The sequence below is a fragment of the Bos taurus genome, chromosome 20 (genome assembly GCF_002263795.3).
Source record: "Bos taurus isolate L1 Dominette 01449 registration number 42190680 breed Hereford chromosome 20, ARS-UCD2.0, whole genome shotgun sequence".
Classification (NCBI taxonomy): Eukaryota; Metazoa; Chordata; class Mammalia; order Artiodactyla; family Bovidae; genus Bos; species Bos taurus.
In genome coordinates this window covers 58742766-58769110 of record NC_037347.1, presented here as the reverse complement: position 1 = coordinate 58769110, position 26345 = coordinate 58742766, and the positions used below count along the sequence as shown (strand labels likewise).

Genomic DNA, 26345 nt, shown 5'->3' with positions numbered 1-26345 from the left:
TGGATTTTGAAAAGAGCAACTTGCACTTTTTATTTTTTTAGCATTTTTTTCTATGGTTTCTGGCTACTTTTCTTTTTCATCAGACAACTCTCGCTGTGGTGCTGGGAAAAGTCATTTAGTTTTTCTTGTTGAAGTAAGGCCCTTGCTCACCTGTCCCCCTCCGTCTTACTATCTCCTAAGAAGTCATTTTTCTCTTGTTATATAGAGAAACCTTCTTGCTCTGATATGACATCTTCCAATCCAGTAGTTACATAATTAGTAATCTCACGTTTTCAGGGTTAATGGAAATAAAGCCTCGCCTCACCGTCTGATTAAGGCTCACCTTGATTCCTTGGCAACTCAAGGCAGCAGTTTCTCAGAATGCTTTGCACGCACCACCTGCATCCAGGCTCTGGGTGTTTCCTTAGAAGCAGATTTCAGTCCTCACCAGGCACCGCACATACTGACCTGGAGTCGCTGGGAGCGGGCCCTGACACACAGCATCTCTAACCATCTCCCCGGGTGGTTTTTATGCATGCTGAAGTTTGAGACCTGCTGCCTTAGGTTGACCTTCACAATCTTGTCACCTTCTCCCCACACGGCTCCCTGATTGCCAGTCTCCTGTGCCAGACACCTTCTTTGACCAGACAGTGTCCAAGACCATTGAATCTGCATCATTTCCGGGCTTCTGGTCACCTGAGGACACCACGAATGAGGCTCTTTTGAGTTTGTGGGCTTAAGCGTTCAGTCTGCCTTTATTTTTCTCTAGTCCCTTGATTATGCCTAAAGATGAAGTTGTTCGAATTATAACATTTGTACACTTTAAAAACAAAAATCTGCTTTCATAAAAATCTCTTTACAGAAGCAAGGAGGCTGCTGTGTCCTGCTGGTAAAGCAGAAGCAGGAGTTGTTAGAGGCACCAGGTGCCCAGCAGTGCTTATCATACGCATTCATGCAAAAAATGAAAGGGAGAAAATGACATGTATACATACAAATACTTGTTTGTATGTAATAAAGCTGGGAGGGATTGGGGGCAGGAGGAGAAGGGGACGACAGAGGATGAGATGGCTGGATGGCATCACTGACTCAATGGACGTGAGTCTCAGTGAACTCCGGGAGTTGGTGATGGACAGGGAGGCCTGGCGTGCTGCGCTTCGTGGGGTCGCAAAGAGTCGGACACGACTGAGCGACTGATCTGATCTGATCATGCACACAAAGCTGATAGAGGCAACAGGCCTATGTAGAGAAGACTTTTCACTTTGTGTCCTTCTGTGTCCTTTGAATTTTGAATTCTGTGAATTCAAATACACTTTGAATGTATACAAATTCAAGTACAGTTCAAATACAATACATGAATGCATTTAAAAAGTACAAATTAAAAATACAATATTATAAAAGGTTCATGGATTTGCAGATTCATTCTACTTAGTTTTGATCACACCATTCATTCTTTCAACAATTATTTATTGAGCCCCTACTGTGTACCATGAGCTACTCCCTGTGCTGAGCTCATGGATTGCATGTTCTGATCGGACAAACCAGCAGTAACTTGATGAATAAGTAAATGTATATACACGCATGTTAAACAATAAGAACAAAAGACAGCCATAGGGACGAGGGTTGCCATCTTTGATAGGCTGTGGTTGATTTCATCAAGAAGCCTTTGACTCTCTGATTAGCATTTTTTGTTTAAATGAAGTTTATACATGGAAGATTTATAGATCTACCAGGCTTTGCCTCTGGGAAATCTTGTGGTCTGCGTTGAGTTTCATAGAATCAGAATCAGCCTATTGGCGTCACATATAGACAACTAGTCTGTTTTGTGATGTATTTTCGACATATGTGAAAATCTTCCTTTGGTTTCTTGGTGGTTTTTGTTTTCTGTTTTAGTGTAGGCAAATTGTCTCTTTTTATCTTTACTTCTATGTCCCCACCACTTAAAACATGAAACCACTTTCTTAACCCCTTAAAGATACACGGTTGGCCTTTAGACAACAAGGGTTTGAACCGTGTGGGTCCACTTATACTCAGATTTCTTTCGACAGGTAAGTACTACAGTAGTGCGTGATCCCAGTGAAGCCTAGGGTGTGGGCCACTTTGGGGCAGTGGTGTGAAAAGCGAGCCAGGAGGCAGTGCCCAAGCCCCTGAATTGTTGAAGGATAAGCTGTTTGCAGTGCCCTCCACTGATGTCATTCTGACATCAGGGGAATGTAAGGAATGCTTACCTGGTGGTAAAGCACCTTTCTATGATTTTCAGAAGGTTGGAAAACCTCCTCTAGGCAATTTGATTTTTAAAAAAATCCTGCATCAGTCATGTTAATTCTCTCTGATATTAAAATTTACTAATGTTTCTAATTTAAATCCCTTTTGGAATTTATGCTTCTAGGTCTGAAGCTTTGACTTCTTACCTCCTTGGTATATAATTAGGCTTGTCTTAACCAGAAAGGTATCGTGCTGATAACAAGTCAGAAGGTTTGTTTGACAGGTATTTTCCTTTGAGCTCACTCTACATGAGTTCATTTCCACACAAGATGAAGGGCCCAGAAACTTTTAGAATGTTGTCAGTTTTGCTCAATTTCTCCAATAAACAAGTTTTATATAATTCACAATAGTGATTTTTTTTTTTTCACAGAGACAGTAATGTCCCTTGAGTTCACTTTTCAAGTGGGTGTTTGTTTTTTTTTTTTTCTTGTATATTGCGTAATTCTTGCCAGTTAAAAGTAATTACTGCACCAATTAAAGTTACAGGTGTATATACACTTGCGTAAAGGTCCTAATGGTAATTTATTATCTCAATAAATATTTGATAAATGTCCACCATGTACCAGACACAGAGAAGGCGTGTCAGATATTAATGAGCAAAACAAGCAAATGTCCCTGGGTACATTCTAACCAGGAGAGAGAAAGTGATCTTAACAAGTAAATTATACCTCCTTGGAGACTGATGCTACAGGGTGGAGCGGAGCAGATGGGGAGAAGGTGCCTGGGGCAGGGAGGTGAGCTGCAATTTTAAGAGAGTCAGGGAGGCCAGTTAAGAATGGCCTTTATTTGAGCAAAGACATGAAGGAACCACAGAGCTGTCCAGGGAACCAGCTTTCCAGGCCAAAGGGGCCGTGGTGCACAGAACTGAAGGCCAGCAAGCCTGGAGGGGCGCTAGGCAAGTTGGACCCTGTGGGAGAGCCCACGGGAGGCCCAGGGCGCTCATGTAGAGTCTAAGGCTGTTGACAACTGGCTCTGCAAGCTGCCTAGTGAATTCTGCTCAAAACTTTTATTGTACAAACTGAGATAGTTTATCCAGGTTTTGAACCCTGACCTTCTTCCTTTGGGGAATTTTTTAAAGTCAACTTCCTGAATGTTAGGCTTTCACCAGAAAGTCTTTATGACTTAACTGAGAAAAGCAGGTTCCATAGCAGAAGAGTAACTGGAATCATTTAACATGTCAGTGGGAATGTTGAAGGAAGCCGAAGCAGTGATAATGAATGAAGTAACAACAAAGGATATAAATCTAGTGATAATAATAAGTGAAATAGTAAATGCAATGGATGTGACAAAAAAAATCTGTTGAAAAATCAGATTTGAGTTACTGCCATGTCTATATATATGTTTCTGCATATGTATTTAAATATATGTATGTGTGTGCATGCTTGGTCATATCTGCCTCTTTGCAACCCCATGGACTGTAGCCCGCCAGGCTCCTCTGTCCATGGGATTTCCCAGACAAGAATACTGGAGTGGGTTGCCATTTCCTTCTCCAGGGGCTCTTCCTGATCCAGGGATCGAACCTACATCTCTTGTGTCTCCTGCATTAGTAGGCAGGTTCTTTACCATTAACCCACCAGCGAAGTCCATGTTATATATATATAGAGAGAGAGAAGGAGGGACGGAGGGAGAACGCTTCTTTTATGGTTATCCTTAACTTTAAAAAGCAAGAGTTATTCTTCACTTAAAGATCTTTCCTGTGTGCACACGAAAAGTGAAAAAGTGAAAGTCGCTCAGTGGTGTCCACCTCTTTGTGACCCTATGGACTGTAGCCAGCCATGGAATTCTGTCCATGGAGTTCTCCAGGCAAGAACACTGGAGTGGGTTGCCACTTCCTTCTCCAAATGTGTATATAAAATGAAATACATTTATTTTGGAGAGAGAGTTTTCACACAGGGAGCAAGTTTAAAATACCTCTGTGAAGACAGCTTCCCTGGTGGTGACTCCTCCTGCATTATCTCCTGAGAATTAAAGAAGAAATGAGTGTGTGACATGGCGCTTCTTCAGGGGGTTGGTTAGGTGCCTGTGGGGTGGGGGAGATGCCTTGGCCCCGCGGCCTCAGGAAAATCTCCGATGGCTGCTGCCCTGAACAGGCCTTCAGTCTAACTGGGGACGCAGAATAGAGAAGCATGAGGCAGAGGGTATCTGTCCCCTGTACCTGCAGCCTTCACAGGAGGAGGGTCGTGGACCACAGACACCACCCCGAGCCAGTCTCTGCTTGCTCAGTCTGCAGGGTCTGGGCGTCTGCCAGGTGAAGACACCGTTCAGAGCCCAGACTTTTCCTTCGAGGTCGTGAAAATGCCGTTTGTTGGGGAAAGAGGCAAACCAAGGGAGCCAGTCTGGGGACGGGGAGGTGAATTGGTGTGGACGCGGGGGTTCAGTCTGAGTGTCTCTCCCCAGCGGTCGTTTTCCTGTCCAGAGCTCAGAGAGTCGCAGGCCAGTTGCCACTGTGTTTCTGGCTGCCAGCAATTGGACGCATTTGCTTCACAATACTTTTCCTGTTGTTCTTTCGCAGCAAACCAAAGAGAGAGTGAAGCTATTGATACAGCTGGCCGACGGCTTTTGTGAAAAGGGGCATGCCCATGCGGCAGAAATAAAAAAATGTGTCACTGCCGTGGATAAGAGGTACAGAGACTTCTCTCTGCGGATGGAGAAATACAGGACCTCTTTGGAGAAAGCCCTAGGGATTTCTTCAGATTCCAACAAATCGGTAAATTGCTTTGTGCCAGCGGGATAAATTACCGTCTGTGTCTTTGTGTCCTGCTTGTTGATTTAATTAACAGAGGTGCACTGCCTCCCTTATTCCACAGAGCAAAAGTCTTCAGCTGGATATTGTTCCGGCCAGTATCCCCGGCTCAGAGGTGAAACTCCGAGACGCCGCCCATGAACTTAATGAGGAAAAGCGGAAATCTGCCCGCAGGAAAGAGTAAGCTAGCCTCGAAGAGCCCGCCAGGATTCAGTGAGGAAGTGAAGGAAATGTCACTTGGACAAGCACGCTTGTTTCTGTGTGCGCTCTGAAACCAAACGGCGTGAATCCTTCTCATTGCTCTGAATGTGCTTCGTGTTCACAGCAGCAGTGCCCACTGGGTGCACTGCGCCCACATCAGCTGATTTGGAAACAGTGTCTTGTTTTTATCCTGTGCCCCTGTCTCATGGGGTTGACAACTTGCTCTGCTATCATTTGTCATCAGTGGGTCATGAGTGATAATACTGGGGAGGAGAAATTAATAATACAAGTGCTGAAGTTTCAAAGTTGCCAATTAGTAAACTCTACTGAGTATTAATAGAGACCAAAGATGGCTCTAAACCAGTGGTTGTCAGTCGGGGCTAGCTTTGTTCCCCCCAGAGGGACATTGGGCAGTATGTGGAGGCATTTGGGTTGTCGACTAGTGGGGCGGGGGAAGCGCTACTGGCATCTTGGGGGCAGAGACCAGGAGTGCCGTTCAGCGTCCTGTAGTGCCCAGGCCAGCCCTCAGCAAAGCATCGTCCAGCCCCAAACATCAACGCTGCCAAGTTGAGAAATCCTGATCACTGGGTACCGTAGCAAAATTTTTTCCAAAATGTTTTTTTTTCTTTGACCTGGTGACTGGGCACTGTTAGTCTTTGACTCATTCTTGTTTTAATCTTCCAGAACACATCACTGGCTAAAGCTTTTAAAATCACCTTATTATTTCATAAACCCTAAAAGTGAATAGTTAAAATGAGCCTGTGTCCTGACTGTGAATTAAACTGGTCACTTGTCTTCCTCTGCTTTAAGGTTCATAATGGCTGAGCTAATTCAAACTGAAAAGGCTTACGTAAGAGACCTCCGGGAGTGTATGGATGTAAGTAAGTTTTTTTGCTTGTTTGTTTAGATGGGGTATATACAGTCTTGCTGTTTATTCTTGTATGTGCTCAGTCACTTCAGTCATGTCCAGCTCTTTGCAACCCAATGGACTGTAGCCCGCCAGGCTCCTCGGTCCACAGGAGATGGCCAGGGCTATTTATTCTTACCTACTGAATTCTTAAACTGGTCGCCCGTTTCGTTGTTGTTTTTGAGATTGAAAGTGTGCACAGGCGGCCCTCTCTGCGTGTTTCTGCACTTCTGTGAAGTTCCAGGCATGTTTTCGCTCATTACAGAGATGATAACAGCGCTAATCCTCTCGTTTCATTTATCACATGACGGCCTGGCTGACATTCTCTCGGTAGAATTTTACAGCAGCTTCAGAGAGACACGCCTACCGATTACAATTAGCCGCTGATGCTCCGTAGTTTAACGAATGTTCCTCATACCTTGAGGAGCAGCTTAATCCCCAGATTTGAAGCTGGGAGTATATTTAGAGTCTAAAAGAACAGACTGTATGCTCAAACATTAATAACAACTGAGATTTGTCTTAGTAATAGTTTCTCATGTTGTTTTGTAAGAGGCTTCATTCTTAAGATACATTTTTAGCTAGACATTAACTCTGGGTGTGTATTGACGGAGAGCAGAAGTAGCCGTTTCTTGGAGATGTGCTCAGGGCTTTTGTCCAACCCTCTCTGTTTCCCTCCCGGCCAGACCTACCTGTGGGAAATGACCAGCGGCGTGGAGGAGATCCCCCCGGGCATTGTAAACAAAGAGCTCATCATCTTCGGGAACATGCAGGAAATCTACGAGTTTCACAATAAGTGAGTGGCTTCATCTGTAGGGACCCTGTTAGCGACTCTAGAAGTCTAGGTACTATGCTGAAGTACCATGACAAATGCAAGTTTCCAGTCGAATACACATAGATTCCAGGGATCCTGTTGGAATTTGAAGGAAGCCTGCCAGTCTTGCTTCAAGGACAGACATTCTTGAGACTGTTTTTAACAGAGACTCGACTTTCTATTTGAATTCACTCTTTATAGAAATGAGATTTGGAAAGCCGAAGCCATTTCGTAGGCACACTGGCTGCTCTCGAGCCGTATCGTCAGCTGCCCCGTCAGTTACTTCTTAGGGTTCAAAGAAAGGACTGGCCTCCACGGGCTGCTGGCTGATGTTTTTGGTCTTTCCTAATAAGAAGGAGGAAGGAACTGAGGACAGAACAGATGCGTAGTGTGACCAAAGTAAAGTGCACTTGCCACTGGCCAGAGGAGGAGCATGATTTTATTTTTAAAGTCGAAAAAGGAGAGAAAAAAAAAAGGCAGCAGCAGCATCTTTAGGTGGAGTCTGTGCACCCCAAATCACCCGAGAAAGATGGTGCTGGGCCAGAGCCGGCAGGGTGTTCCTCGCTTCTCTGCCCCCCACCCCACCACCAGCAAAGACACGAAGACCTGACTGGTTCTCTGAACTGAGTATCCCCGAAACTATATCCTTTGCTACTAAACGTATCAGGCTTCCCAGGTGGCAGGAGTGGTAAAGAACCCGCCTGCCATAAGAGACAGCAGATTCGATCCCTGGATCAGGAAGATCCCCTGGAGAAGGACATGGCAACCCACTCCAGTATTCTTGCCCGGAGAATCCCATGGACAGAGGAGCCTGGGCTGCTACAGTCTTGGGGGTTGCAAAGAGTCAGACACAACAGAAGTGACTTAGCACACATCTTCTGAACAGCTGGGGTAACGATTCTACTGGAAAGTATCTGAAAGTGAAAGGGAACGTCCCTCAGTTGTGTCTGACTCTATGGACTATAGAGTGCATGCAATTCTCCAGGCTAGAATACTGGGAGTGGATAGCTTTTCCCTTCTCCAGGGGATCTTCCCAACCCAGGGATTGAACCCAGGCCTCCCATATCATGAGCAGATTCTTTACCAGTTGAGCTACAAGGGAAGCCCAGAAAGTATCTGAAGGCTGAACTAATTAATTGTATGAAAGTCAAAGTAACTTACCCCAGTTCATAGCTCTTGCTGCACATTTTGTTAAACTAAAACCTAAATGATACAGTTTTCACTGCTTTTGATTAAAATGATGCAATTCAGACTTTGCCTAAATTCATGGTATGCTTGGTCTCGTTCCTGGCGTGTCATCTCACTCGTAAAATGCTTTAGGACACCTTAATAATATTATACCGTTTTTACTCTCTGCAGCATATTCCTAAAAGAGCTGGAAAAATATGAGCAGTTGCCGGAGGACGTGGGACATTGCTTTGTAACCTGGGTAATGAAACCTCAGCACCTTGTTCTGTCACTACTGTTTGGTGGCTTTGACGGACGTTAGAAGGAACGCTGTCCACTTCTCAAATGGCATCCTTTTCTCCTGGTGTCTGCAGACAGAAAAGCAGACTTTACCCCCAAAGAGTTATGTTCTCCAGCTAGTTATTACTGTGGAACTGACTTTCATTGGCAGTAGTGCTGGCTTGGTATAGAACGTTGAGTGAATATGCCAGGCCTCCGCATGGCCTTGGGGATTCCTATGTAACTATGAGTCCTGGTGACAGGCCCTGCTAAGTGTGATGCTCAGGTCTGCACCCTCTGTTGTAAGAAGAGAGGCTGGGGCTCCGTCCTGACTCGCTGGGCCAGGGGAGGTTTCTGGACGTGTGTCCTATCACAGGACATGTTTCTTATTTTAATGTCTTTCTTTAGAAATTTTCTTAAATTGGAGGCTTGAATTTCATTTACATATCCAGCTTCTTTTTACATAAAAAGTTTGTCATAATTTGACTTATTGCCATTTGAAAGGGATACTAGTCTAATTTTCTTTTTGTTTATAGGCAGACAAGTTTCAGATGTATGTCACATATTGCAAAAATAAGCCTGATTCTACTCAGCTGATATTAGAGCATGCAGGATCCTACTTTGATGTAAGTAATAGATTACTAAAAAAAAAGCTGTGGTATTTTCTAAGTTGCTTTTGGTGTACATTAAATGTAGGTTGACTCGTAACTTTCACCTAATTAGTTTGATATCATTTTTATCTATCAAAAGTGGAGTATTCTTATACTTATGGTTTTAAAATATTTTTCTATAGTATTGCAAGCTCTGTGTACTGTAAAAATTTCAGACTGTAACATGCACATGTGTATATATGTCTTTACTTACCATTTATATATACTCAATAGTTTTTTGTTTGTAATATTGTACATATGAGTACATATGAAGCTAATCATCTTTTCTCCTCTATAAAACAGAAATAATTTTAGGTATTTTTAATCACTTATTTTTCCCATTTCAATTTCATGATGTACTTAATTTCCAAAAGCAGCCTACCAGTAAAATTTTACAAATGGCACTGTAACAACTCAGACCATTGGGAGGTTCATTAATTATATTGTCGTGTGTGTAAACATAGTTTATTTTTTTGGAAAGATTTTACAGAGAGGTTGTTTAGAACAAAAAAGATGGAGTCGTATGATACATAAAGTGATTGGGGGGGTTTCCAGAACATAGTCAGATGTGCCAAACACCTTTTGTTTTGATTAAAGATAAGGTACTTTCGAATGTTAGATGTAATTTGGTGTGTGAGTCCACAAGGTTATTAGACTTGTTCCCATGCTCGCGTTTGTACATAGCCACCTGTGATCATCTGCTGTTCTCTGAAAGTCTGGGAAATTAGAGTAAACTTTAGCCTCTGTCTTTGAAGTAGAGCCCTGGCTGTGGATGGCCCTCTCTCAGTTGTCATTCTCATGACCAGTAGTTACACGGCCCTTGGTGGGTGAACAGGAAGCCCACTCTCAGCCCAGGGTGGCCCTTTCCTTCCAGTATTTCACACAACCCTGGGTCTTCGCCATTATGTGGAGCCCACCACCATGGCCCTGTGCAGTTAGAATTATTTAAGGCCTAAGAAGCAATGAGAGCTTGTGGCACACATAATGTTCAGAATCAAAGTCGTTTAAAAACCCTGTGGCCTAAATAGGAAGCCAAGAGCTAAGAGATTGGAAATACAGTAGTTTGTTGTGAAAAGGAGAGCAGACAGGAGAGAGTTCCTTATGGTGAAGGTGAAGGAAGCCTCCAGTAGAGAGGGCTGGGATGTGGTCTGTGACGAGGGTGCACATGTGGCTGGAGCTTCAGGAGCTATAGCCAGAGAGTCTGACTGTAGGGCGGGCACAGTGACAGCCATGGGGGACGGGGCACAGTGAGGGCCAGGGGGGTGGACACATCGACGGCCCCAGGGGGCGGGCACAGTGATGGCCACATGGGGGCGGGGCACAGTGATGGCCACACGGGGGCGGGGCACAGTGAGGGCCTAGGGGAGCGGGCTCGTAGATGGCCCAGGGGGGCGGGCACAGCGATGGCCACACAGGGGTGGGGACAGTGATGGCCACACGGGGGCGGGCACAGTGAGGGCCCAGGGGGGCGGGCACAGTGAGGGCCCGGGGGGTGGGCACAGTGAGGGCCCAGGGGGATGGGCACAGTGAGGGCCTGGGGGGCGGGGCACGGTGATGGCCCCCGGTGGCGGGCACAGTGATGGCCCAGGGGTTGGGGCATAGTAATGGCCACACGGGGGCGGGGCACAGTGACGGGCTGGGGGGGTGGGCACAGTGATGGCAATGGCGGGCAGGCACAGTGACAGCCACAGGGGCAGGACACAGCGATGGCGCACGGGGGCGGGCACAGTGAGGGCCCAGGGGGGCGGGCACAGCGATGGCCACATGGGGGCGGGGCACAGTGATGGCCACACGGGGGCGGGGCACAGTGAGGGCCTAGGGGAGAGGGCTCGTAGATGGCCCAGGGGGGCGGGCACAGCGATGGCCACACAGGGGTGGGGACAGTGATGGCCACACGGGGGCGGGCACAGTGATAGCCTGGGGGGCGGGGCACAGTGACGGCCCGGGGGAGCAGGCACAGTGACAGCCACGGGGGCGAGGCACAGCGACGGCGCACGGGGGCGGGCACAGTGACGGCCCAGGGGGGCGGGCACAGCGATGGCCACACGGGGGTGGGCACAGTGATGGCCACACGGGGGCGGGCACAGTGATAGCCTGGGGGGCGGGGCACAGTGACGGCCCAGGGGAGCAGGCACAGTGACAGCCACGGCGGGCAGGCACAGTGACAGCCACGGGGACGGGCACAGTGATGGCCCAGAGAGCAGGCCGGGGAGTGGTCGGCCTCCCTGCTTGACCTCTGCACATGAAGGCCTGTAGTGCAGGGGAGACCCTGTGTCTTCAGGGCTCAAAGTGATGATTGAGACTTGCTATTTTTATGTTGAGTTTATTAAAAGAAGCAATAGAGATTTCTGTATATTTATAGAAAAAGTAGTTTGTGTGATTTCATCATGCGGGTAAATAATGTAGATTTTTAGTTCTCCTGTCTGACCTCCCAGTGGTGTGTGTATTCTTTTTTGAATACAGGAAATACAGCAGCGGCACGGATTAGCCAATTCCATCTCCTCCTACCTTATTAAACCAGTTCAGCGAATAACGAAATATCAGCTCCTTTTAAAAGTATGTATGAAGCATCTTCAACCTACAAAATGTTACACATGGTGTGTTGCCACTTTGACATTGTTTTATTTGTCTAAAGTACTCTAAGTTTTTGAAACAACATCTAGCAAATTAATTTTATTTTTTAATTCATTGCCATTTTTTGCCCTGACTGATTTCTCAGTGTATCAGGTAAATAAGAGTATATTTCCTAACTGTGCACCTGAACTTTGCTGACTGATCCTAGTCCCTAACATAAGATTGAGAAAGGAAAGAGAATGATTTAGTGCCAATTCTGGATAATTTAGTGCATTGCTATGATTTCTGTCAAACTGACCTTGCTGTTTTTTGGTTGTGAATAATCATAATTAAAATTGCACTTGTAAAAGTCAAATAATAATTAGTTTTGACAATACAATGGTAAACAAAGCTTAGAATTTGTGGTAAGAGTTATTATAGGATTTATTGTATATAATTGACATTTTCTTGGCTACAAGAAAACTAATTTACAACTTCACCTCATGATGTTCTACCCCACTGTTTCCTTAGCTGGTGAACATTACTAAGCATCAGAACGTACCCAACACCCATTTATCCCAGTAAGACTGTTTCATGAACCCGATTATGTCCCAGTTCAGCCCTAACACAATAGGGGATCTTGTAATTTTTCTGGATATAAAAGAGATACAGAAGATGAAGTTTTGAATGTCCAAAACCCTTATTGACTTTATGTTGTTGTTAATTTAAAAAAAGCAAATCTACAGGCAGTCAAAGGGGCTACATTCTTTTGTGACAGGACCCCATTATGGCATTCTCCTATCAGAAAGCTCTCCTGCGCTTTCAGAATGTCAGATTCCCATTAGGGGATTTTATGACCACCACAGCAGAAATATGTGGTTGCTATAAATGTGCAAGAGAAGTCAGGAAGCTAAGTTGTTTATATTCACATTTGCCCTCTGATTTCTAATTCTGCAAAGGCAGTTTACCTCTTAGTGTCCTCAAGATTGATGGCTTTTGTTTTTCACATGTGGTTCTAGTAAAGATCTCAGCCTCAGTGACCTCACATCTAGTCATTCACTATTAAGCTGCTGCTTTAATTTATAAACCTGACTTGATTCTGCCCAGGGGTTCTTCCATTGAGCAATCATGAGCTATGCTGAGCTCCCCAATGAGGGGGTTTTCAGCCTCAGCACGTGGCAGTTTTAAAGCCCTTAATGCCAAGCGGCTCAGAATAAGCAGTGCCCATCATCTGGCCATGAGAACAGGGGTCTGTTGGGCAGCTGCTTTGCCCTAAACCAGAGGTCCCCAACCTCCAGGATCTAATGGCTGATGATCTGAGGTGGAGCTGATGTAATGATCATAGGAATAAAGTGCACAATAATTGCAGTGTGCTTGAATCATCCCGAAACCATTCTTCTCACCCCGCCTGCCCCCCGCCCCCCAACTCTCGTCCATGGGAAAAGTGTCTTCCACAAAACCTGGTGCCAGAAAGGATGGGGACCACTGCCCTGGACCCTCCAGGGTGTGGTTAAAGCCAGCGGCAGTGCCACACCCTCCTGCTGAACACGGGACACAGAAGGCTGTTGCTGCTGACTGCTAACAGTCATTAACACACGGGGAGAAAATACCTTGGCCCCTCTGGATGCTGACTGCTAACAGTCATTAATACACGGGGAGAAAACACCTTGGCCCCTTTAGAATGTGACTCTGTGGTCCTTGCTGTCACTCCTCTAAGACAAGTATTCTCCTACATAGATGTGAAATGTTGTTTCCCTGGGGAGGCATCCTGCAGTCATTAGCGCTTTCTGAACATCCCAGCACAGAGAAGTGTTTCCCTATAGAAACCTGGACAGCCATGCAGTTCCGGCTGGAGACGGGGCAGCTCCAAAGTAGGGGGACATTGTGTATGTGTTAGTGGCTCAGTTGTGTCCAACTCTTTGCAGTCCCCTAGGCTGAGCCCGCCGGAGACCTCTGTCCATGGAATTCTCCAGGCAAGAGTAAGGGTGGAATAGAGTACTGTTCCCTTCGCCAGGGGATCTTCCCCACCCAGGGATTGAACCTGGGTCTCCTGCATTGCAGGCAGATAGAGCTCAGGATCGTGCTGGATCCTGTGGCCAGCAGAGCAGGACTCACTGGACTCTGACTTCACCTTCGAGTGTAACCTCTAGGTGACTGTGCTTTGCTACCCTGATTAAATTGTTTGTCATTTTTGAGGCTCAGTAGTTAACATTACACTAAACTCACCTTCAACTATGACTGCATTTGGTTTCCTCTGAAGCCTAAGAAACATCCTGACTTGAGCAGGACAAACCCTTCCATCCACTGGCTAAAGAGGCAATTCAAATTTATCCTGCATTCCCTTATGAGAATCTCTGCCCAGTTGACCACATCTGTTCTTACCACAAACGTCACGGATTTTCACAAACTCTGTGGTTTCTGTGAAGACCTCCTTAGTGGAACATCTCACGGTCTTGGTCTCCCACAGGAGCTGCTCACGTGCTGCGAGGAGGGGAAGGGGGAGATCAAGGATGGGCTGGAGGTGATGCTCAGCGTGCCTAAGCGGGCCAACGATGCCATGCACCTCAGCATGCTGGAAGGTAGGCCCCCCGCCCCGCCGACGCTGCTCCGCCCCCATCCCCATGTCCTTGCCCCTCCATGCTCAGTTAGGAGTCACCGGTGGAGGCACGGGGCCTTCTCTTTCCAAAAATTGGTCTCGTTGCTTCCCTCGAGGAGCTCACGACATGCTCCCCCGTCATTACAAGCCTGTCTGCAGCCACTCCGCTCTGCACCCCAGGAGCACTCGGTCTCCGTGGTAGATGGACAGGTGGAAGGATAGGTAGACCCACCCCCCCAGGATTGCATGGTCCCCCCAGGGCTCATGTCCTCCCCATCTCTCCATCCACTGCATCACTTGCTGGAGCCTTGCAGAAGCAGGTACCACCTCCCTGCCCATGCAGCCGAGCCAGATGTGCAGCGTGGTAAAGAGAGAATCGGATAAATATGCTTAATTAAACATTATCATCATGAGCATAATTTCCCTGACTGCTTCTATCTAAGAAAGCTCTTTCTTTGTAATAGCTTAACTCTTATTGTCAGGTTACTCAAGAGTTATTTTAAGCAGTACTCCTGCCCCAAAGCTTGTGCTGGCCTGTGTCGTCACCGTCGGCTGCATTGAACCATTTTACCGGTGACGGCAGAGGCACTCCCGATTGTTGCAGAGACACCCCGTCCCCTCAGAATCAGGGGCCAAGCCAGAACACCTTTCTTCCTCTGATGTAAAATCCTGAGCAGGCGGGCAGCCCTCATGAGGTCACTGGGCCTCTGGCTCTCTCTGGCCGATCTCTCTCTCCACTCCTCGGGTGTTGTTCTGGGTGGCCAGGTGTGCAGGGTGTGTCAAGGCCCTGTTCAAAACTCCCATCTGGCAGGCCGCAGGGGAGGGGGCCAGCGCTCGGGGCAGACACTTGCGGCCCCGGGCATAGGTGGGCGTGGCTGTGGCTGCCCCGGCCCACAGGATGCTGGGAGATGCAGGCTGGCTTGAGCGGCCACGGAGACAGAGGGGCTTCTGCTGGTAGAGAGGGCAGGAGATCACTAGCTGCCCCTGCCCCGCATCCACCACGCCATGAAGAGACAGCAGCAGTGAAAGCCGGCCCGCGCCCAGAGCGCCACTGACTCACTTCAACAGTTTTGTGTCTAAAGGAGAGAGAATTCCTCAGGGAACCAGGGATGTCTCCCAGGAGGAAGGCCAGACAAGGGTCTGGAAGAAACGCTGGGACTGCAGAGAGCAGTCCAGGAAGGACATTCTGGGCTGAGGAAGCCAAGGCTCAGGACGTAGAGTGGAAGTTGGGGGTCGGGGGTCGGGGTCGGTGAGCCATCCTGGATGGGGCAGCTGGGAGGAAAGCTGCGAGCAGTGTGGGAGGGACACTGAGGGATGGGGTGCTTGAAGCCGGTCTCAGATGGTGAAGAAGGAGGACTTGCAGAATAAGGCTGCGTTTGTTTTGAACGGGGTGCGGAATACATGCAAGGCTGTCTTCTAGGAAGAATTATCCTCTGTCAGTGCTAGGGAGACTGGAGCCCAAGGCCCAGATGGGAAACTCTCATCTGGGATTTAATCGATGGGCCTCTTACAAATGTTTAAGCAGCCGTAACGCAGTCCTGCATCGTTGCTAATTTCCTTTCAATTGACTGTGCCTTTTCTTCACGTCCTAGGGTTCGATGAGAACATTGAGTCTCAGGGAGAGCTGATCCTGCAGGAATCCTTCCAAGTGTGGGACCCCAAAACCTTAATCCGAAAGGGCCGTGAGCGGCACCTTTTCCTGTTTGAGATGTCCTTGGTGTTTAGTAAAGAAGTAAAAGATTCCAGTGGCAGAAGCAAGTACCTTTATAAAAGCAAATTGTTTGTAAGTACAGGCCTTCAGAATTGTAAGTTTAAAGGTGACACAATTGCAGTTTTTTTATGGGTAGAGAAAAATTAGCGTTGGTTGCCTTCGGTTTTAACCTCCCAAACTGTTCTGAACTATCATCTGAAATTGTCCCATTTTCATCTTCAGTCAAATTCTAACATTCCTGAATCCACTAGAGGGCGCTTGTGAGTGTCAACATCCCTAAGTTTAGGAAACTTGGTTTTTTCTAAATTATGTAAGATCTAACTATGGGATAAGAGAACACTTTATAAGTGAAATTAAATTATTTATCTCCTGGGTGTCTTAACTAGCTTTATAGATAAATCAAGCATACCAGATTGTGGTTAAGTAAGTTCTCACATCATTATAATTAATGTTTCATTCACCAGCATTGGAATTTACTTAAGCAGCCTTTAAGCAGCCTTACAGGTGTCTTAATGTTGGCTCTTAATGAGGAAGCTTGACTTTTTTCATTAAAAATAAATTTAAGAAAAATAGATGATCTTAGCGGTTCTTTACAGCAGCAAAATATGATTATTAGAGAAAATTGTATAAGCAAAATCACTTTAAAGATCCACATGCCCTCCATCCCCCGACTTCCACCCAGAGACAGCCTCTCTGCCATGCTTGACAGATACAGCGATGCATTTACCTTTAACTTGTCATGTACTTCCTGGCAAGAGAGATATAACCTGGTTCTTTTTTCCACAGGTTAGCAGCCCCACCCAAGTCTCTATAAACCACGAGTCAATGCTCAGAAAAGTCTCGAGCGGGTGTCAACTTCCAGGTCCCCTGAGCTCTGCCTCCCCTTCACGGGCAATACCTCAGAGGGCTCTCAACACAGAATTTCTGGGCAGGGTCAGGCAGGGGGAGGAAAAATCACTGTTGGAGAACAGAAAGTGCAGGAGAATTCGGTTTCTTCACCAGATGTGGCAGATCACTTATACATGTTGGTAGAAACTTGGAATTTGGACAACTTACACATTTTTGTGATATCCTCATGTTAATCAAAGTCCTGGAACAATAGAATACGACCAAGCGTAGAAAGCATCTTAATAATCACCTGGAGTTTACACATTCAAGCTAATGGCTTTCATACCATTTTCCTTGGCTTGTGTCCTGCTTGAGATTGTCTTTTGGCCCACAGCCTGCCTGACATCATTTTAGATCATATTGTAACTGCAGAGAAAAAATGCAGCATTCCTGGCTAGCCATTTCACTAGCTGGCTTTAATCAGTCCTTAGAGACCACTCTGGTCTGTTTTAGAAGCTGATACATCTTCACTTAATTTATCTTTTAAAAGTTAAGGTTCTCTCAGAGGCCAGATTATGAATCATTTCCCTTGCTGGAAGGGAGAGAATGCATTGGGATGAACTTGATTATTGAAGGGGGGATGAAGATGTTGACCTGTATCTCCACCCCTGCAAATGCATGTAACTACAGACAGAAAGTTTGTCTCTTTGCCCTTAAAATGATTGGTGAACTACTGTACATTAATGCTGTTGATAAGCACATTGGAAAATAACTGAGCTTTAAAGTACCATTTGTCTTCTGTGAAGTTGCTTCGATAATGAAAATTCATGGCGGCAGCTTGGTCACAACTAGGACAGACTCATCTTAGTGTTTACAAGGCTGAAAATAGTCAACTCTTGATTTTCCAGATAATAAGAGTTTTCAGCTATTTTGGTTTTTCTGACTTGGCCTGTTGACCTGCATCAGGATTTCCAGGTAGAAGTACTCAGAGGAAGCGAAAGAGATGAAGCCAATCTTGGGTAGCCTAAGAACAGAATGTCCTCATTTGAACTGAAATGAGACCCAAGGGCTGTGTATCAGCGTAAACAAACTGTCGTTACAATGGAGCTTGACCACGAGTCACCAAAGATGACTTCCTCGCGCTCTGTTCTATATCCCGCCTAATCATGTAATTGTCTTTTTTTCTCCAGACCTCAGAGCTGGGTGTCACAGAGCACGTTGAAGGAGACCCTTGCAAATTCGCACTGTGGGTGGGGAGGACACCAACTTCAGATAATAAGATTGTCCTTAAGGTACGTCCACTGAAGCTGGGGAATGCGCTCTGTGACACATTCACCATATCTGTTACACGTGTGCCTTTTCCTGTTGTTGAAACAGGTTGTCGTGTCCTTCTTTTTGTTCCCTTGGTGGCCCCTAAGCTTGGTGATCACCACAGAAAGAACAGTAAGATGAACCCCGTGTGGTATTCTAGTGGTGCAGTATCTTGAGCTAAACTTTTGCTGCCTACAAAAGATCACATGGAGAAAGGTCTTTCTCATCTTCTCCATGCTTCTGGTCTTATAGAGTATTTTTTTTAAGTGAGTATTTATCCAGGGTGATTGTTTAAGAGATATAGCAAGTTGAGGTACAAAAGGAGGGAGCTATGAACCAGTAGCTCCCATTGTACACTTGACCTCTGGTTTCCAGAGGAAAATAGGCATCGCTGCATCTGTGAGGGCCTTTTGACACTTTGAAGGCTGAACGTGCCCAGAATCTCTGTGGGGTCCTAGACCCTTTGGCTTTCTAGTTTGGAAGCAGAGAAGGGCGGGGGGCATAATCAGGTACAGGGTTTGGTATGTTATCGTTTGAAGTGTTCATAAACACTGAGGTTGTTTTTGAATATATCGTCTTTGAGAGAGGAATATATCTTTGAATATTTGATTTGAACTCTGTTTTGATTATATTGACCTCTCCTAGGAATGATGGAGGACTCTAAGGATGTCTTAGGGACTTCCCTCCTCCCATGTTTAAGAAAATACAGATGGAACTGTGTTTTTGAGCTGTCTGGAAAGACCATAAGAAACTTTAGGATGTTTGGGGGCAGATGTAGCTGAAGATTTGTAGAATATTGGGAGATGAGCCAGCAGCTTAATGGGCCTCTGGTGTATGGACTTGCATGTCAGTGATTTTGTCTTTTACATTCCTTTTCATCTCTCTACGGTATTTCCAGCGACTGTGAGTTATTCAACAATACTGCAATCATAGAGTGTCCGCTGACTATGGAATCCATTGTGTTCCTAAGGTCTTTATTCACATGGAAATGATGGATTGTTTTGCAATGAATATATAATTACCAACCGAGTGTATTTTTCTTGTTAGTCCTGGCATAAAGCTCTATAAAATATAAATTGCACTGATAGCTAGATATTAGATAGCTGAGCTTTCTCTAAGGCATAAAATTTCAAAGTATATTCAAGACGTGAAAACTTCCAACTTTGGTTGAGTGTTTCTCCAGATTAGCTGCAGTGACAAACGCCCAAGGGTGCATCTGAGAAATCATGCCAGATATTTTAGTCAGATATATTATTATTTAGCCATATTTACTATGTCCTAAATGAAATACCCATGATGCAGTTGAACAGTCACATTTCCTATAGGCTTTACCAAATGAAAGTTTGTTTTCTAGGGAATTTGGGGTAGTATTTTTCTGACTTCTAGCAAGACACTAAAGGAAATGATGTCGTTAATAATTTCAGAGATTGCTTGGTGGTGGTGGTTATGGCATAGGTGCTGGTGGTGGTCGTGTAGGCAGTGGTAGATATTTTAGCAGTGGTGTGATGTGGTTATTGTATAGATCGTGAGGGTGTAGGCGGTGGTGGAGATGGTGGTGAGGGTGTAGGTGCTGGTGGTGGTCGTGTAGGTGTTGGTGGGTATTTTAGCACTGATGATGGTAGTTATGGTACAGATGGTAGTGAGGGTATGGATGTTGGTAGAGGGGGTGGTGGTGATGTGATAGATGGTGGGGAGGATGTAGACAGTGGTAGGGATGGTGGAGGAGGTGGGTATTTTAACAGTGGTGGTAGTTACGGTGTAAGTGGTGGTGAGGGTGTAGGTGGTGGTGTGAAGTGCAAGTTGCCCAGTCATGTCTGACTCGTTGTGACCCCATGGACTGTATAGTCCTGGAGGCCAGAATACTGGAGTGGGTAGCTGTTGCCTCCTCCAAGGGATCTTCCCAACCCAGGGATCGAACCCAGGTCTCTAATATTGCAGGTGGACTCTTTACCAGCTGAGCCACCAGGGAAGCTGGAGATGGTGGCGGTGGTGGTGAGAAACTGAAACTGTCAATCACTCAGTCGTGTCTGACTCTTTGCAGCCCCAGGGACTGTAGCCTGCCAGGCTCCTCTGTCCATGAAGTCCTCCAGGCAAGAATGCTGGAGTGGGTGGCCATTCCCTTCCCCGGGGGATCTTCCTGGCCCAGGGCTTGAACCTGGGTCTCCTGCATTGCAGGACTCCCACGTCACTGTCATAGTTGCCAGGGAGGCCCAGTGGCAGCGGTGGCAACAGTAACCGTGGCAACGGCAGTGGTGATGATGGCCTAGTAGCTGTAGAACAAAATGATGACTGTTTTTCATTTTATGGTCTGAAAAGGAGAAGTTTATTTCTAAATCCTTTCCTAAACAGATTGAGACTACTGAGAGTATGAAACAGGTTTTTCCCTTCTCCTAACCAAGTGGGACCTTTGTTGTTGTTCAGATGCTACGCTGTGTCCAACTCTCTGTGACCCCGGGACCACCGCATGCCAGGCTTCCCTGCCTTCTGCTGTCCCCCAGAGTTTCTCAAACTCATGTCCTTTAGGCAGACAAGTGGCCCGTGGCCACTTGAGTCGATGATGCCATCCAGCTGTCTCATCCTCTGTTGCCCACTTCTCCTCCTGCCTTCAATCTTTCCCAGCATCAGGGTCTTTTTCCAGTGAGTTGGCTCTTTGCATCAGGAGGCCAAAGTATTGGAGTTTCACTTTCCACATCTGTCCTTCCAGTGAATATTCAGGGTTGATTTCCTGTAGGATTGACTGGTTTACTTAGTCCTCCAGCTGCGTTATCTTTGTTTTACCGTTTCTGAAAAATTGGTACCTTTTTTTCTGCGTTTAATTTCTTCAAGGTTAGGAGAATTGCTCTCCATAAATGTAATACTCGGCTTGCTTTATTTAAATGACTGGGATCCTCTTGTTGCTGAACCGTGGTATGGGTCTCCTCTGCGGTTGAAACCCTGCCAGATGTTCTTGCTCAGTCACTTCCCTTTGTTTAACCTCCCAAACATCTGTATCAGGCGTGTAAATTCCAACAGTTCCGTATCGTTCACAGTTTCCATCCTGAGACACTTACTTCATGCACAGACTCCCCAGCTGCCTAATCTTTCTGCCTCCCTCCCCAGGAGAGGTGGGTTTTACTGCTCTCCTGGCCTGGGATCTGGGAAGAGAAGCAAGAGGCTCTTTCTGTCCTTCATTTATTTCCCTCAACTGAAAAGACACATCCTCCAGTTAAAATATGTTATTTAGAAAGAGAGTTCTCAGTCTTAATTTCTTTTCCCAGCATGGGGCTTGACAAAAACAAGGTCCAACATGAGAAACTGCTTGGGTTCCCCTCCCTGCCTGATCTCATGCATCGTCCCACTGACGATTGTTGTAATCATTCTCAGGGAATTATGCTTATATCATAGGAGGTGGATGTTTTCCGTAAGGAAATTAAAAACTGTTGCTAAGGCCCAGGTCATGTAAAAAGGGAGGGGGAAATTAAAAAAAAAAAAAGCCTACCTCCTTTGAGGCACCGTAAAAGAAAAATCTGGAAACTCTGATGCCATATGTGTGCATTCAGTCAGTGCCTGTTGAGTGTCTGTGCTGCGTCCTTTCCAGAGAACCTTTGTCCAGCGATGCAGTGGAGTTGAGGGAAGCCCACCATATGTCACTGGCTACAGTAGGCTGCCCTGGTTTATCCCAGCAGCCTAACGCATGGTGGATTCAGGCAGAGTTTGAGGGGATGGGTGTGTGTGGATGTCCACCCCCAGGAATGCTGGCCTCTTCACCTGCTGGCAGTGTGACCTTGGGTACATTTCTAACGTGTCCAGGCTGCGGGTCCTCCTTTACGGCAGGAGGATTAGGGAGGCCTCTACTCCACAGGGTGCGAGTGGGGGTGGGGAACGGGTGCAAGTGGAGAATCGGTGCAGCTGCACCTGTTGATCATGAGTCCAAGGGGTGAGGTGGCAAGAGGGATGGGGTTGGGGGCCACTGGTTCAGGTTGCTCCTGGTGCTGCAAGGGCCACGGGCCACTTGTCTGCCTAAAGGACCTCAGGACATTTGGGTTTGGGGGCAGCTCTGTTTTCCTAGAATTTACCCAAGGCTGCTTAAAAAGTCTTGGGGCTGGGGAGTGATCGATTGCTAGACTATTCAGAGATCTGGAATATCATCAATGCTATACAGAATGAAAATGGTCCGGATGACAGAATGTTCAAAATTAGGGTCATTTATTGGGTGGCACATTAAATACAGGAGATGGTTGCTTTTCTGCTGAAAAGTTATGTTTTAAATGAACAACTCACGGAATGTGGGCACCTGAGTGTGGTCAGCGCAGTACCCTGACCAGTTCTCACCCTCTGTCCAGGCCTCCAGTATTGAGAACAAGCAGGACTGGATCAAGCATATCCGGGAGGTGATCCAGGAAAGGACCATCCACCTGAAAGGCGCCCTGAAGGAGCCCATCCACATCCCCAAAACAGCTCCAGCCACGAGACAGAAGGGAAGGAGGTCAGTGTCTGGGTTCGTTTTTCCAAGTTGGTATTTATTTAAGGGCAGTAACAAGGCAATGTTAACTTACTAGTTTTCAGAAATCATTTTTCTCAAACATTTTGAGCAATGTTCTTTTTAAATACAATTCACACATATCATCATTCTTCCTAATGAAATGGCTTCGTGAAGACAACAGCCTCCTTCACCTTAAAGCCAGTGAAAGTCTACATGCACATCCCTAGTTCTCTCTTCCTTTTCCAGCCGTTAATCCGTGTGCATGTGTGAATAGTGCCTGTGACCTTGGACGAGTTGTATAGCATCTACACGCATTTGCTTCTTGTCTCTCAGATGGCACTGACCATTTCGGCTGTATTTGATCCGGGAGAACTAAGTGCAGTGGTAGGTAGTAGACACACAGCCCAGTCCAGCCCAAAGCCTGTCACTGAAGAGTGATCGGCTGTCATCAATGTTAATATCAGCTGCAGTCATACAGACCAATTCCCACTTCTTTGAACAAATCTGTTCTGTGTCCACTGTCTGATGGACACTCGTCACCAGTCATGAGGCGCAGACCCAGCAGTGTCAGGAATCTGCATCTTTGTGTCTCCAGGGATGGAGAGGATTTGGACAGCCAAGGAGATGGCAGCAGCCAGCCCGATACGATTTCCATTGCCTCCCGGACGTCTCAGAACACGCTGGACAGTGACAAGGTGAGCGGGAGCTGGCCCTTTCTTTGGGGAGGCGCGTGTAGCCAGTCTCCGGTTTGTTGATAAAGGACAGTTTCTCATCAGCGTTTCAGACAGTTGCCACGGGTTACCAGGGGCGCCAGGAGCAAAGACGGAGTGTCAGGATGAGAGGACTTGAACCCTGAGGATTCAGGAAACAGTCATTCATCCTCTCCAGTGCCGTTGCATGGTTCTCTGTGCGAGTGTCCTAAGGATGTGTGTTTAAGCTTTTTTATTTTATATCAAGCAGAAGACCCTATTGTCTGACATTAAATCTTACACAGAGCCCTGGTGCGTAAAAGCGGGGCTGCTCTGACTGAAGCAGGAGCAGTGGCATCTGCAGAGGGTGGGCGAGGCCTTGCGTGACCGTGGACTGACCACCAGGAGGCCCCAGGCTGGGCCTGCACCCGTGCTGACCACCAGGAGGGAGGGTCTGATGTGCATCAGAGAAGTCTAGATTCACTTCTACAGCAGTGGCCTACAGAGTCCCATGATCCTGTCTTGATAAAGTCAATAAACCTACAAAACAAACCAATGGGAGAAGCTGGACGCCTGGGCTTATGTGATACACAGGTGACTAGAGGACCCTGCAAAAGCCAGCGGAGGGCGCCGATGTCCACAGAGGCCTCTGTCCCTACCAAGAGGAACACCTGCCTGGTTCCCTTGCTAGAGGACCAGACCAGGTTCTTGAAACAAATTATTTAACAGCAAGTAGGAGTTTTGTTGGGCTTCCCTCATAGTTCAGTTGGGAAAGAGTCCGCCCGCAATGCAGGAGACCCCAGTTTGATTCCTTGGTTGGGAAGATCCGCTGGAGAAGGGGATAAGTTACCCACTCGAGTATTCTTGGGTTTCCCTGGTGGCTTAGCTGGTAAAGAATCTGCCTGCAATGTGGGAGACCTGGGTTCGATCCCTGGGTTGGGAAGATCACCTGCAGAAGGGAAAGGCTTCTTCAGTATTCAGGCCTAGAGGATTCCATGGACCATATAGTCCATGGGGTCGCAAAGAGTCGGACACAACTGAGCGACTTCCACTCACTCACTCAGGGGCTTCCTTGATCTTGCCATCGGTTCAGGATTCCTAGGTAGTTTCTCCCTGTCTGACCCTGGACTTCCCCACGCGGGTCCTTAGTCCCAGGATCTAGGGTCTGTCTGCGCTCAGCGACAGCCCACTCCCCGCCCCGACCTCCTGTCTCTTGGGAGCGACTGCTGTCAGAGGAGAGAGCCCAGCAGCTGGTCTCAGGGGCCCAGACGTGGCTCTTTTCTCACTCAGCTTTGCAGAAGAATTCACGGTATTGACTGTTGTTTCCAGGACAGAAGTAAGTAGGTTTAAAAATGTTTTCCTCACCACTTTCATTTTTTCAGAATCCTTCTAATTCGAGTAATTAGCTCTTTCCCGACCTCCTTTTTGACTTCAGTAAGTAATAAGTCCCAGAACTTAGACTGCTTTGAGTATCAGGATTGGAGAACAAAAAAAAACAGTGTCTCATTTGATTTTGTTCCCAGCTCAGTGTATTACATTTAGCAAGTATTTCTCGCCAGTGGTAATAACGAGGAATAAGATAAATGAGCTGTTCATGCATTCAGTGCCTAATAGCCTCTCTCTGCAGCCCCACGCGTAGTCTTGCGGTTTAGAAAATAAACTGAACTTGGACATTTTTCTTTAGAGTAATCCCGAGTATTTTCTTAAAAAAAAAAAAAAATTTGAGGTAATTAGGTTATCTAAATAGTCGCACAAGACTTCCACCTGAAGGAAAAGTCCGAAATAACCGAGGCTCATGCAGAGGGGACCGGCCGCCTTCATCCAGACCCACTCACAGACCCCCTGAGGCTGACTGAGCATCACACCCCCGCTGGGGGCCCACCAGGCCCCAAAGTCACAGTCTTACCAGATATTCTCTCATGGATCTGGTCTGTGTTTATCTGAATTTATAAGTGTACTTAGGGAATTCCCTAGCGGCCAGGTGTCCATGCAGCACTTTCCCTGCTGGGGGTGTGGGTTCAATCCCTGGACCGGGAACTAAGATTCTATAAAAACAAGGGGCTAGCTATTCATATATACCTGTGTATGTAAAGTCTATTCTAAAAATAAGTTATTTGAGTGAAATTGCCAGAGAAACATAAGTGTAAAAAGTTCTGCCTTTTGGAAAGGATGTTAAGGTGTTTTCCAGAGATCAGTTCTAGAAGAAAGGCAACTTTGTTTCTCTCTGGTGGTTTCTGTCTGGATGGGTGGTGGTGAGAGTTGGGAAGTAATCCCTGCACCTGGTAAGGGGGGCTCCTAGTTCTCCAGCCCCCGACTTTGAAGTGCAGCTGCCCGGCACCAGGCCGTGGCTCTGGCCCCCCACAGAACCGGGGGCCCTGTCCTCTGACCTGCAGTTGACTGGAGTCCACAGAAGGTTTACCTCAGAAATAAAGCTCTATCCTGGAGTTGGGAAGGGTTCACTTGTTCTGCTTGGAACTTGTTCACTTGTTCTAGGAACTCAGAATCGAGCCTGCACAGCTCCTGTAGAAAAAATACGGCATTATCCTAGGAACTGTTGCTTTTAAGGCAGCAAGTTCTAGTACCTTATGAGAGGGAAGGAATCAACCACTCACAGAAGCATGGGTTTGCAGAAATTAGTCATTTTACACTGGGGATCTACTGGGGTATTAGGATTATTAAAGAGCCGCCTCCTAAGTATTTTATCCCTGAAGGCAATTCACCAGTTTTGGTTTACCGCCTCTCATACCCCATCTCAAAACTTCCTTCCTTGGCTCAGAAGCCCCCACCCGCTCCCAGGGCCACTTCTGTGAGGCGGCCTGTCGTCAGTCCTCCACCCGTGGCCCCAGGGCTGCGGAGGCGGTGGCCTCATTCTCAGCCTAATGTCCTCATGACTCTGAAGCATGGGCAGTGACACGCCAAAGCTGTTGACTGAAGTGGAGGTGGCGTGTACTTAATGCCCCTCATTGAGGCCACAGGTCTTCAGTAGGCTCAGAAGTACGTGAAAGGGCTGACGTGTCCTCCTCAGGCCGTGGAGCTGCAGGGGCTTGTCTCCCTCCACTCTGGGCTCTGCACTGAGGAGAACAAGCCGCGTGGATGCTTCTGAGTGTGGGGTTTGGAGGGGCCACACCCCTGGAGCCTCATACAGGGCACGGCCCATGTCTGCAACCACACACGCATGTGCCTGCACACGTGTGTT

General features: G+C 46.9%; 1 protein-coding gene across 7 annotated transcripts in view; it reads left to right on the top strand.

The window, feature by feature from the left end:
* Nucleotides 1-26345, top strand: part of TRIO (trio Rho guanine nucleotide exchange factor) — a 363545-nt gene that overhangs the window by 237681 nt on the left and 99519 nt on the right. For all 7 annotated transcript variants that reach the window (XM_059878913.1, XM_059878914.1, XM_024981340.2 and 4 more), the window contains 12 exons: nt 4754-4948; nt 5049-5164; nt 5996-6062; nt 6776-6885; nt 8263-8332; nt 8886-8975; nt 11463-11555; nt 14020-14131; nt 15741-15931; nt 17878-17979; nt 22321-22463; nt 23056-23155. In XM_059878913.1, coding sequence (XP_059734896.1) covers nt 4754-4948; nt 5049-5164; nt 5996-6062; nt 6776-6885; nt 8263-8332; nt 8886-8975; nt 11463-11555; nt 14020-14131; nt 15741-15931; nt 17878-17979; nt 22321-22463; nt 23056-23155 — 1389 coding nt within the window. The remainder of the gene's footprint in view (nt 1-4753; nt 4949-5048; nt 5165-5995; nt 6063-6775; nt 6886-8262; nt 8333-8885; nt 8976-11462; nt 11556-14019; nt 14132-15740; nt 15932-17877; nt 17980-22320; nt 22464-23055; nt 23156-26345) is intronic.